General features: G+C 35.6%; 1 protein-coding gene across 1 annotated transcript; it reads left to right on the top strand.

Moving 5' to 3' along the window:
- Window positions 1-247: 247 nt before the first annotated feature.
- PDC (phosducin) lies at window positions 248-11,967 on the top strand. The gene is made up of 4 exons (XM_055583660.1): window positions 248-365; window positions 7,285-7,369; window positions 8,611-8,762; window positions 11,053-11,967. The coding sequence occupies exons 2-4, from the start codon at window positions 7,309-7,311 to the stop codon at window positions 11,575-11,577; spliced, it is 738 nt and encodes a 245-aa protein (XP_055439635.1). The 5' UTR covers window positions 248-365; window positions 7,285-7,308; the 3' UTR covers window positions 11,578-11,967.
- Window positions 11,968-12,271: the final 304 nt, after the last annotated feature.

The following is a 12,271-nucleotide window of genomic DNA, read 5'->3' as shown; positions in this document are numbered from 1 at the left end:
GGAAAAGACAGGCCATATAGAAGTACAGAAATAGTGGCCAGAATCTGTATAATTTAGATAATGCTTTACAATTAAGAGTCAGGTGCTATGGACTCAACTGTATCCCTCCAAATTCATATGTTGATGACCTAATTCCAAATGTAATGGCATTTTGAGATAAGTAATTAATAAGGAAATAATTAATGGTTAAATGAGGTTATGAGGGTAGGGCCTTGATTCATAGGATTAATGTCCTGACAATATGAGATGTCAGAACTCCAGCTCTCTGTATCATTTAATAACACAGGGAGGTGACTTTCTGCAAACCAGTAAGAGAGGCTTCACCGGAAATCAATCTTAATCTGAGACTTCTAGCCTACAGAAATGTAAGAAAATAAATTTCTGTTGTTTAAGCTTCAAAGTCTGTCACATTTTGTTATAGCAGTCCTAGCAGACTAAGTCACCAGTAAACTAGGTTTATATGTGATTTTTTACAAGTAGAAAAGTGGTATAAAGTTTTAAAGACTAAAGTGTTAGCTTGTAAACATATGCCACACGTTGAGAAGATTTTATATAAAAGGTGAGCTACATAAAAACAGGACTAAGAAACAGGCTTAATTTTTGAATTTGCTCTTAAAGATTGCTGAAGCCATAGAACTGTTTCTTCAGTTACATTTAAAAAGGCTTCCCTGGTGTCCAGATGGTAAAGAATCTGCCTGCAATGCAGGACACCTGAGTTCAATCCTGGATTGGGAAGATCCCCTGGAGAAGGAAATGGCAACCCACTCCAGGATTCTTGCCTGGAGAATTCCATGGACAGAAGAGCTTGATGGGCTACAGTCCATGGGGTTGCAAAGAGTTGGACACGACTGAGCGACTAACACTTTCACTTTCACATTGAAAAATTCAAATGTCATTGTTTGGAATGTAGAATTAATTATCTTAAAATGGTTGAGATGAGTCTTTGAGTGAAGTATCTCACTTTGCTACACAAATCTCAACACCAAGATCAGTGCAACATTTCCATAATTTTGCTACACAAGCGAGAGTAGTTCTATAAAGAGCATTTTGCAGTTTTATTTGGATATGAAATTGAAGCATATTGCCTATTACACTTGCTTTTATCAGTGATCCAGAGACACAGGATTGATGATAAATTCTCAGGCAATATGTATGACTGTCAAGAACCAACAGCAGGCAAAGCCATTTTGTCTTTTGCATTAACTTTCCAGAGTCATTATCAGTCATTTAGAATTTATTCAGAAAACTTGAAATAAACAGACTCTTCTATTACATTTGGTATAAATGAATGAGGTTTAATCCAAAGCAGAGAAATATATAATTCATATAAATACTATCTCAAGAAATATATAATTCAAATATATACTATCTCAAGAAATATATCATTAGAATAAGTATTATCTCAAAGAATAAGGACATAGTGACTTATTGATTTGCTATTTTTCATATTCTCATCTTGGTTTTAATGCTTATTCAAAAATGAGGTGGATTTGTTTCATTAATTCATTCATTCATTGAGCATGTTATTGAATAGTGGAAAAAACAAGGATTTTAGAAATTTGGAAGTCAGAGAAACCTGGATTTGAAATTGAGTTCTATCTACTCCATACTACTTCTGTGAGCTTTGGCAAGTCACTGAATCTCTCAGAGCCTGAGAATTCACATCTGAAAAATGAGGAAAAGGTTTTGTGAACATTTAAAATAGTCTGTATATAAAGTGGACATACCACTTCGATTCTTTCTAAATTGCTGCCGTCATTTATGGACTTTTTTACAACATGTGAAACAATTATCAGAAGTAAGACAGTGACAAGTAAAGACTAGTCTTTGTCCTGGAAGAACTTACAGTAATGAAGCATGTAAGATAAGTTCTAGAAACTGTTGTGGATGCTAGGACAGAAATGAGTTTAAGGTTCAGTGATGAGACGATCACACTATTTGAAAACTCACCAGTAAATTACCACAGTTAGTATTGAAAGCAAAGCTCTTCTTTAGGAACACTGAGACTCTATAGTCAGTTCTAAACTAGATATTTTGATTAGATTAAATCAACATAAATGAAATGACTAATGAATGTCATCACAGCTTCATGTGAACAGGAGTAATGACAACAATGAGATATTCTAAGGGTGGACTTGGGGTTTTTAGAGAGATTTTAAAAGCAAATATTTAAGAATTTTACTCACTTCCTTTCTATTCCAGATCACTATTTTGTGTAAAACAGGAACTAAAAGAAAAATTGTTTTAAATTGTCACATTTTATTTCTTAGTAATTACTAAACCATGGATGGGGGGTGCTAGAGTTTTGAAGACATAGTTTGAAAAATCTTATCCTATATAAGCTACTATTTTAACATAAAATCTTGTCCCATATAAGCTACTATTTTAACATACTATTAAATTCTAAACTAAGAGAAAAATAAAACCTAACTTGGTAGAATTATACTTTTAAATTCTATTTCTCGCCAATATTATTTTCACTTTTAAGAGTTTTGTAGTACTCATTTGAATGGTAGTCTGTCAAAGGTCATCCAAACACCATTTTTACTTAACACAGATTTTATTAATTGAAACAGTATTATAACTGTCTGAAATAATAAAGAACACTAACACAGATTTTTATAATATATCATATGGAAAATAGAGTAATTCTTGAACCACAGTAAATCTTAGGGAAGGTGGCAGATTTTTTTGTCTTCTTGCTCAACTTTATCACCAATTTCCAATCATATCTGTTATTCCCAATAACATCTATAACTCATCATTTAATATTGTATTGTTTACAATGATTGTATTTACAATATTATTGTGTTTACAATAACACAAAGTCTTGTAAAATCCTATTATTACTTTAAATCCTTTTAACCTAAAGTAGACATGGAATTTTTTAGCTACTAATAATACCACTGCAAATTAAATATTGATCATATTTTTAAACGACTATTATACATAGAAATATATAGAAATTATTTTATTTTATAGATTTACATAGCACTTACCATGTGCAAGCATCTAAGCACCTTCCAAATACTAATTGGATTAATTTTAGGATACAAAAGCAAATTTTGACAAGAATAAATTATTTGAGATAATCAGAAAACCTCAGAGTAAGTTGATGAAGGGGATATTAACAGGTGTACCCCACTCCAGTACTCTTGCCTGAATAATCCCACGGATGGAGGAGCCTAGTAGGCTGCAGTTCATGGGGTCGCTAGGAGTCGGACACGACTGAGCGACTTCACTTTCACTTTTCACTTTCATGCATTGGAGAAGGAAATGGCAACCCACTCCAGTGTTCTTGCCTGGAGAATCCCAGGGATGGAGCCTGGTGGGTGCCGTCTATGGGGTCGCACAGAGTCGGACACGACTGAAGTGACTTAGCAGCGGCAGCAGCTCAAACTTATCAATAACTAATAGGCTTGTGTCTTCCTCTACAGTGTCTTCAAGCAAATACACCTCTTCCAATTTTTTTTCCAATTTCTGTCTCTGTTGTAAATTTTACCAATCTATGTGAAAGTGAAGTCGCTCAGTCGTGTCCGACTCTTTGCGACCCCGTGGACTGTAGCCTACCAGGCTCCTCTGTCCATGGGATTCTCCAGGCAAGAGTACTGGAGTGGGTTGCCATTTCCTTCTCCAGGGGATCTTCCCGACCCAGGGATCGAACCCTGGTCTCCCTCATTGCAGGCAGACGCTTTAACCTCTGAGCCACCAGGGAAGCCCTCTAACTCAAACGGAGGCATTAGGTAAGGAATGGACTCTATCTTTTACTACACAGGCAACTTGGCTTACTTAAGTTTTGAATTTGTGAATGCCATACTAGATGAGTTTTGTTCTTCATGTAACTCAGAGTCCAAAGAAAAGGCTGGCCCATAGTCTATTCTTTTCTTTTTAGCTGTGGTGGGTCTCAGTTGCAGCTCACAGGCTTCTCTTTAGTTGTGGCAGCCAGGCTCATTAGTTGTGGTGTGCAGGTGTGTGGGCTTAGCTGTCCTGCAGCATGTGGGATCTTAGTTCCCCAGGATCAAACCCAGGTCTCCTACTTTGCAAGGAGGATTCTTAACGACTGGACCATCAGTGAAGACCCCCACAGTCTACTCTTAACATAGACTAATCCAATCAATGGATCAGGTTTTCCCCCAAGTAACTGGATTATCTTTTCAGTAAAAGAATTCCTTGAAATTGGTGAAAGTTCTTTTTGAAAACTGAAATTTCTTTTTTCTCCACTAGATTGCCAACTAGGTTGGCAAGAAACAGGTTAAGAAGCAGGATGCTTCTCTCTCTTCACCATGTGAAGTAAAATTTCACATAGGTTTTCTTAAACTTATGTACATTTGTTGTAAATAGTAGCTATCCCATATAATCAATTTACTTTTGCAAAATAAAAGAGACTAGCCCTTTCATTGTCATTCATTTGAAATACCAATTAAAAAAAAAAGAGAGAAACTAGCTTGAAACCAACTTTCTGAGGACTAAATACCTATTGAAGTTATCAAACATTTTCCATTACTTTGTTCTTCTGAAGAAAATTTATATTAATTTTTCTTAGAAGCAAAAATTACTTTTAAGTAATTCCAGTAGGTAATTAAGTGGATTCTTTTGTCCAACAGCATTTACTTACTTCTGTTTCCTCTTATTTTCATTTTCTTTTATTCTTTTTCATAACTAAATTTATTAAAATTTAAAATTATCTATTATAGTTATTTACTTATTTTTAATTAATTTATTTTAATTAGAGGCTAACTACTTTATAATATTGTAGTAGTTTTTGCCATCCATTCACATGAATCAGCCATGGGTGTACATGTGTCTCCCCATCTCGAACCCCCCCTCCAGCTCCCTCCCCATCTCATTCTTTTCGGTTGTCCCAGTACACCAGCTTTGAGTGCCCTGTTTCATGCATCGAACTTGGACTGGTTATCTATTTCACATATGGTAATGTACATGTTTCAGTGCTATTCTCTCAAATCATCCCACCTTTGCCTTCTTTCACAGAGTCCAAAAGTCTGTTCTTTACATCTGTGTCTCTTTTGCTGTCTTGCATATAGGGTCATCATTACATCTTTCTAAATTCCATATATGTGTGCTAATATACTGTATTGTTGCTTTTGTTTCTGACTTACTTCAGTCTGTATAATAGGCTCCAGTTTCATCCACCTCATTAGAACTGACTCAAATGTGTTCTTTGCTATAGCTGAGTAATATTTCATTGTGTACATGTACCACAACTTTCTTATCCATTCACCTGCATGGAAGCAACAGCTGGGTTGCTTCCTTTCCGAATTATTGTAAACAGTGCTGCAATGAACATTGGGGTACACATGTCTCTTTCAATTCTGGTTTCCTCAGTGTGTATGCTCTGCAGTGGGATTGCTGGATCATATGGCAGTTCTATTTTCAGTTTTTTAAGGAATCTCCACACTGTTCTCCATAGTAGCTGTACTAGTTTGCATTCCCACCAACAACATAAGAGGATTCCCTTTTCTCCACACCTTCTCCAGCATTTTTTCTTTGTAGACATTTTGATGGCAGCCATTCTGATAGGTGTGAGATGGTACCTCATTGTGGTTTTGATTTGCATTTCTCTAATAATAAGTGATGTTGAGCATCTGTTTGTTAGCCATCTGTATGTCTTCTTTGGAGAAATGTCTGTTTAGTTCTTTGGCCCACTTTTGGGCCATTGGGTTGTTTATTTTTCTGGTATTGAGCTGCATGAGCTGCTTGTATATTTTGGAGATTAATTCCTTGTCAGTTGTATATTTATAGTCACATATATACTGTGGAATAGACCGGCATCCCCTTGACTGCTTTTTCTTAAAAGTCTTTTCTTGTTCAAATTGGCAATCAAACTGGCAAAGACCTTTGACCTCCAGTGATTCTGGGTAGGAATTGTAATGAGGGAAACAATAAAATTAAGATGCCAGTCCGAATGTTGGGGGACAAAGTCTCAGCAAGAAAGGAATTGAGACAAAGAGTTCTGGTTTACCATTCTGTGCCTTGGGAAAGCACCAAGCAGACCAAGCTCAGTGTCTATCAACAAAAAATTAAGAGGGGATCAACACATAAGCTGGATGATATCACTGCTTAAAACTGACTTTGAAAGAAAAAGACAAAGGGGAAAGAGTAGAAGAGGGAGAAAAAGTAAAAAGAGAGTATATCCCCCTGTTAGTTTATCCTCCCTGACTTGAAAATTTCAAGAAAATCACAACTATAGAGACTTTCTTAGGGTATGTGTTAGTATGTATATTAGAGTTTTCCAGATAATGGAAAGATAAATAGGCAAATAAGTTGGATTTGAATGTGAACCAGGAATAAATAAGTTCTACACAAGGGCATCAAGGAGGTTGCTAAGAATAAAACTTCACATGCTTTCAGTGGATTTTGTGACGATTTATTTTAGCTTCTCAAAATTCTATAGGCATAGTTACTGGTTGCTTCCATTTGGTTGATGGGTGACATCACCAAAACATGCTTTATGGTATGGAGAGCAGTTACGGAATAAGGCTTCAAATTGCACTGTTCCTTAAGATCAAAAATCTTTAATGCCAACTTAGAAGCTGGATTTGTCGAACCATACTGAGAAAAAATGACACGGTATCTTAACTTCCATTTAAAAGTTAATGCTTTAAGACTCAGCTCTAAGATCAAAAGTAGGTTCAAATCCTCGCTCTACCACTTACTATGTGATCTTAGCTAGTAAAACTTAAACTCCCTGTCCTTTAGCTTCCTTGCCTGTAAAATGGCATTAACAATGTCCCTGCTACATATGACTGTGTGAGAATTAGTGACTTTTGACACATAAAATGATTGATACAATGCCAGGCACATACAAGTGTTCATCAGTTCAGTTCAGTTCAGTCGCTCAGTCGTGTCCGACTCTTTGTGACCCCATGAATCGCAGCACGCCAGGCCTCCCTATCCATCACCAACTCCCAAGTATGTAATTATTATTAATTAAAACATTATTAATATATAAAATGATTGTAATTTTATGAAATTTGGTAACAGTAATAAAAAAGAAAATCAGTAATAAATAATACTCATTAAGTATATAGACCTAAACTGAAGACTTTTTAAAGACAAACTATAAATTATGTAAAATTCTTAGGTCAAAATATCTTTAATGACCCAAATATTAAATTAATGTCCTTTTACGAGGTAGGCAGAATGCTAAACACCATATCACTTAGTGACAACCCTTAGCTTACATGGAACCTGGCAGCAGAATAGAAATACATCTATTTCTCCTAGAATTCATTGGTCATCATTACTTCTTTGTTCATCCTATAGATCATATCAAACTAAATCTCTAAAATGGAAGAAGCAAAAAGCCAAAGTTTGGAGGAAGACTTTGAAGGACAGGCCTCACATACAGGTAAGCAAAGTCAGAAGAAAAAAACAATTGTAAAATTAAAATTAAATTTGGAGATCTCTTATTGTCATTGCTGCTGCTGCTGTCGCTTCAGTCGTTTCCGACTCTGTGCGACCCCATAGACGGCAGCCCACTAGGCTCCTCTGTCCCTGGGATTCTCCAGGCAAGAACACTGGAGTAGGCTGCCATTTCCTTCTCCAATGCATGAAAGTGAAAAGTGAAAGTGAAGTCGCTCAGTCATGTCCGACTCTTTGCAACCCCATGGACTGCAGCCTACCAGGCTCCTCTGTCCATGGGATTTTCCAAGCAAGAGTACTGGAGTGGGGTGCCATTGCCTTTTGTCATTACTCAGTATGAAACTTAAGTAATACCTTTGAATGGGTTGATGGAATCATCTAAAAAATATTTGACTGCATAAATTAATGTGAAATCAAATACTTTTGAAACAATTTTAATTAGATATCAAAGAAAGAGAAAAACACTGATTATTGAGAATTTCTTGCTGTCTGTCATAAAACCTATCTACACTATTAAGCGACTTTCCTTCTCTCCTAATTTCCCCCACTATGGGCTTTCTTTGCCATTGTAAACAATAGAAAATCAAAATAAAAATAAATAAATTGAGATTTTAATTTTTTGAATCTAAAAAAACAATAATTTTAAAAATTTATTTGTTTTAATTGGAGGCTAATTACTTTACAATATTGCATTGGTTTTGCCATATATCAATATGAATCCACCAGGGGTGTACACGTGTTCCCCATCCTGAACCCCCCACCCACCTCCCTCCCCATAAAATCTTAAATAAAATTGATTTCAATATTCTTCCAGAATAACTTAGACTTCATTTTATCCAAAGCCTGTTTTCTTGATCTGTTAAATTGTGTGTGGCTGTCTATATACCACTAGCAAGAGTTTAAAAGTCAAATAGCATGGTTTAAATTTTTAAATTCAAGTTTCTTTTAACTCTATTGAATCTCATTTAAGTAATACTCCCTTCTCTGTTTAATAACCATATAGAATTTTTAGATTTAGTCAGGAACTTGAATAAATTTATATGAATATGAAACAAAAATCCATGAAAACTAATTTCATGACAGTGACCTTCTAAGTATAACACAAAACCAAGAAATCACAAAGGAAGATTGATAAATTTAGCTATATAAATGAGGAAAAGAAGGAAGGAAGAGAGAAAGGGAAGAAACATGAAAAGGGGAGACAATTTGCTTTAAATTTTATTCCAGGACCCAAAGGAGTAATAAATGACTGGAGAAAGTTTAAGTTGGAGAGTGAAGATAGTGATTCAGTTGCACCCAGCAAGAAGGAGATTCTCAGACAAATGTCTTCTCCTCAGAGTAGAGATGACAAAGACTCAAAAGAAAGATTCAGCAGAAAGGTAAGATAAGAAAAAAAAATCTATTATTTATTATTAATAATCTACAATATGTTTTTATTAAAGTATTGTTTGTATTAGCAAAAAAAAAAAAAGCGGGGGGGGGGAATGCAGTAAATGCTTTTGCCTATGAAGTCGTCATAGGCAACTGTTAAAAAAAAGAGTTACAAATACATGATCTGACTTAGAGGTAGTTCCACAATATGAGAAAGCAAGATGCAGAAAGTTATGTGATACCATTTTCTAGAGCAATAGAAAACAAACACTGTATTTGTATTTATGCTGAAATGATTATATGAGCATCTATGTAAAAAAGTACAAAAAGACATTGACCAAACTGACAATACTGGTTAAGTGGAAGGGGGGGGTTCATTGACAGTTCTCAGCTTCCTCCTTCAAAGGAGGAGGAAGAAGGTAAGCAGAATAAGCCGCAATATAGCCATGATTTTTTTTAAAGGCGCATTTTAAAAAATTCTCATTTGTCTCTTATTATATAATGTGTATGTAAATCAGTATTTGTGGTTCAGTCTGTTTAACAGAGAACTATGATAGCAACTTCCGAGAAGGCAATGGCATCCCACTCCAGTACTCTTGCCTGGAAAATCCCATGGGCGGAGGAGCCTGGTAGGCTATAGTCCATGGGGTAGCTAAGAGTCAGACACAGCTGAGCAACTTCACTTTCACTTTTCACTTTCATGCATTGGAGAAGGAAATGGCAACCCACTCCAGTGTTCTTGCCTGGAGAATCCCAGGGATGGGGGAGCCTGGTGGGCTGCCGTCTATGGGGTCGCACAGAGTTGGACACGACTGAAGCAACTTAGCAGCAGCATGATAGCAACTTACAAATTATACAAAACATTTAACAATGGTTAGGGTTAAAATAAATTAATTTGGAAAGATAAACTTAAAGCAGAAAAAAACACGATAAGAAGAATGAGATAAAAAAAAGAGAATGAGGACATTAGAAAAGCAAATATAGGAGGAAGAAACAAGAGAACAACGAAAGCACCAGATATTTCTACTTAATCCTGGTATCTTCTATAAAAAACCTACCTCATAGGTTTACTGTGAAGATTAAGAAAATAATCTATATAAATTATCTAATAAATAGTAAATTTTCCATAAATTTGGGGGTCACCCAACTTCCATGGTTCTGGGCTGCTCCACATCAATTAATCACACTATATCCCATCAACACTCCTTTATATCATGTGTGTGTGCATGTGTATGTGTGAAGGGAGAGGGTGTTTAAAATTCTATTGCCTAAATCATAATGACATTGCAATTAAGAAAGGCTCTGCAGGTAATTTTATATTCCAGCTGCAGTGAAAAGTAGCTGTCTTGCAAATAGAAGTTAGGTCTTTTCTCATTTTAGCCTAAACCAGTGCATACAAATCACCTGGAGGGCTTGTTTAAACATGGCTCACTCAGCCTCACCCTTCCAGATTCTGATTCAGTAGATCTGGGGTGGTGTCCCCAAATTCGCGTTTCCCAGAACTTTTCAGCTGGCGGTGATGCCACTAGTCTTCTGGCTAATCTGGTGAACTCCAAATATTAGTAAAAGCTGTCTTGCTTAAATGCCATCCTACAGATTCCAAAAAAATCAGTAAGTGATTAGACAAAATCTTTTAAACAACTTTTGTTGAGGAGGCAATAATGTCCAAAGGCATTTGTTGGGGACACATTTAAACGAGTGTGCAGGCACTTGTGTGCACATGTGTGTATTTACAGTTTTATGAAAGTCACTCTAAAGTAGGCCTTGCTGGGTTTTTTTTCACCCAAACTGGAACATTCCATGACCATCTCACAGCTCAACTATATTCAGCAATACTAATGTATGCATTTAATCATGAAATAATTACTGAACCTCTATTATGGGCCAGACACAAAACATATTAGAGAGTGATGAATGACACACAAAAAACTCCTGCCCCCACAGAACACAAAAGTTAGGAAAACTAATATTAGACAAATAAATATATATAATGATATCAAGTATTATTTGTTACTATGAAGAAAAATAATAAAGCAAAAGGGGTAGTAAGTATGGGGCAGGGACACTTTTAGGTAGAATAATCAAAGAAGGTGACATTTGAACAAATGAGGTGGAAGAAAAGGCCACCTCAGGAGGCAGTGAAAGTGAGTCACTGAGCCGCGTCCGACTCTTTGCAACCCCGTGGAGGTAGAGGAGATAGCAAATGCAAACTCATAAAGTTGAAAACGGGTTTGTTACGTATAAGGAGTACAAATTTCTGACTGATTGATCTCTATCATTTCTTTCATCTATTCCCAGATGAGCGTTCAAGAATATGAACTAATCCACAAAGACAAAGAAGATGAAACTTGCCTTCGTAAATACCGCAGACAGTGTATGCAGGATATGCACCAGAAGCTGAGTTTTGGGCCTAGATATGGGTTTGTGTATGAGCTGGAATCTGGGGAGCAATTCCTGGAAACCATTGAAAAGGAACAGAAAATCACCACTATCGTTGTTCATATTTATGAAGATGGTATCAAGGGCTGTGATGCTCTAAACAGTAGCTTGACATGCCTTGCAGCCGAATACCCTATGGTCAAGTTTTGTAAAATAAAGGCTTCTAATACAGGCGCCGGAGACCGCTTTTCCTCAGATGTACTCCCCACGCTGCTTGTCTACAAAGGTGGGGAACTCCTAAGCAATTTCATTAGTGTTACTGAACAGCTGGCTGAAGAATTTTTTACTGGGGATGTGGAGTCTTTCCTAAATGAATATGGGTTATTACCTGAAAAGGAGATGCATGTCCTAGAGCAGAGCAACATGGAAGAGGATATGGAATAAAGATTCACTATGTCAATGTTTCATATTTCATATTTCTCCTTTAAGCATTGAACATTGATTTTGGTAGTATTCACATTCTTTTAGGGAATACCAAACATAGCCCTGGCTTTTCTAATTTGGGGAAGAAAAACTCCAGACTGACACTAAAATTATATGATTAGCATGTCTTAATACTAGTTACTCAAGCTGATATAACACTTTACCTCAAAGCATTGTAGTCTTCAGCAATATGTTAGTAGACAAACAGGATATGAAAAATACTGTGAAAGTTTTCAAAAATCCCTTTCAAGTTATATGTTGGCTTTTTTATTCCATGCTTTTCCTCATTGTTATTACTAGGTTTTTCAAATTATATTGTTAATTATAAATTTGCTTGTGTAATAAGAATAAAGTCTTGTAAGGAAATACATTCTCTATTTGAAGTCTGTTCTCTCTTAAATATTATATTATCAAGCCCTAAAACATTATATAACCCAATATACAAATAAATTTTCATTTGGTAAGATATTTTATATTCCAAATAAACTAATACATAAACTTAGAAACACTGTGGCACATTAAAATTATTTTTTAAAAGTATTCATTTAAAAATACAGTTTCAGAGTTTCAGAAAATAACTTTAGAAAAAAAGCAAATAGAAGCAAGGTCTTTTGTTTTTTTAGACAAAAGAATAATATTTAGTGGTAATAATAAT

The sequence above is a fragment of the Bubalus kerabau genome, chromosome 5 (assembly GCF_029407905.1).
Source record: "Bubalus kerabau isolate K-KA32 ecotype Philippines breed swamp buffalo chromosome 5, PCC_UOA_SB_1v2, whole genome shotgun sequence".
Classification (NCBI taxonomy): Eukaryota; Metazoa; Chordata; class Mammalia; order Artiodactyla; family Bovidae; genus Bubalus; species Bubalus kerabau.
The sequence above is the reverse complement of the archived record's forward strand: the minus strand, read 5'-3'. Positions and strand labels throughout refer to the sequence as shown.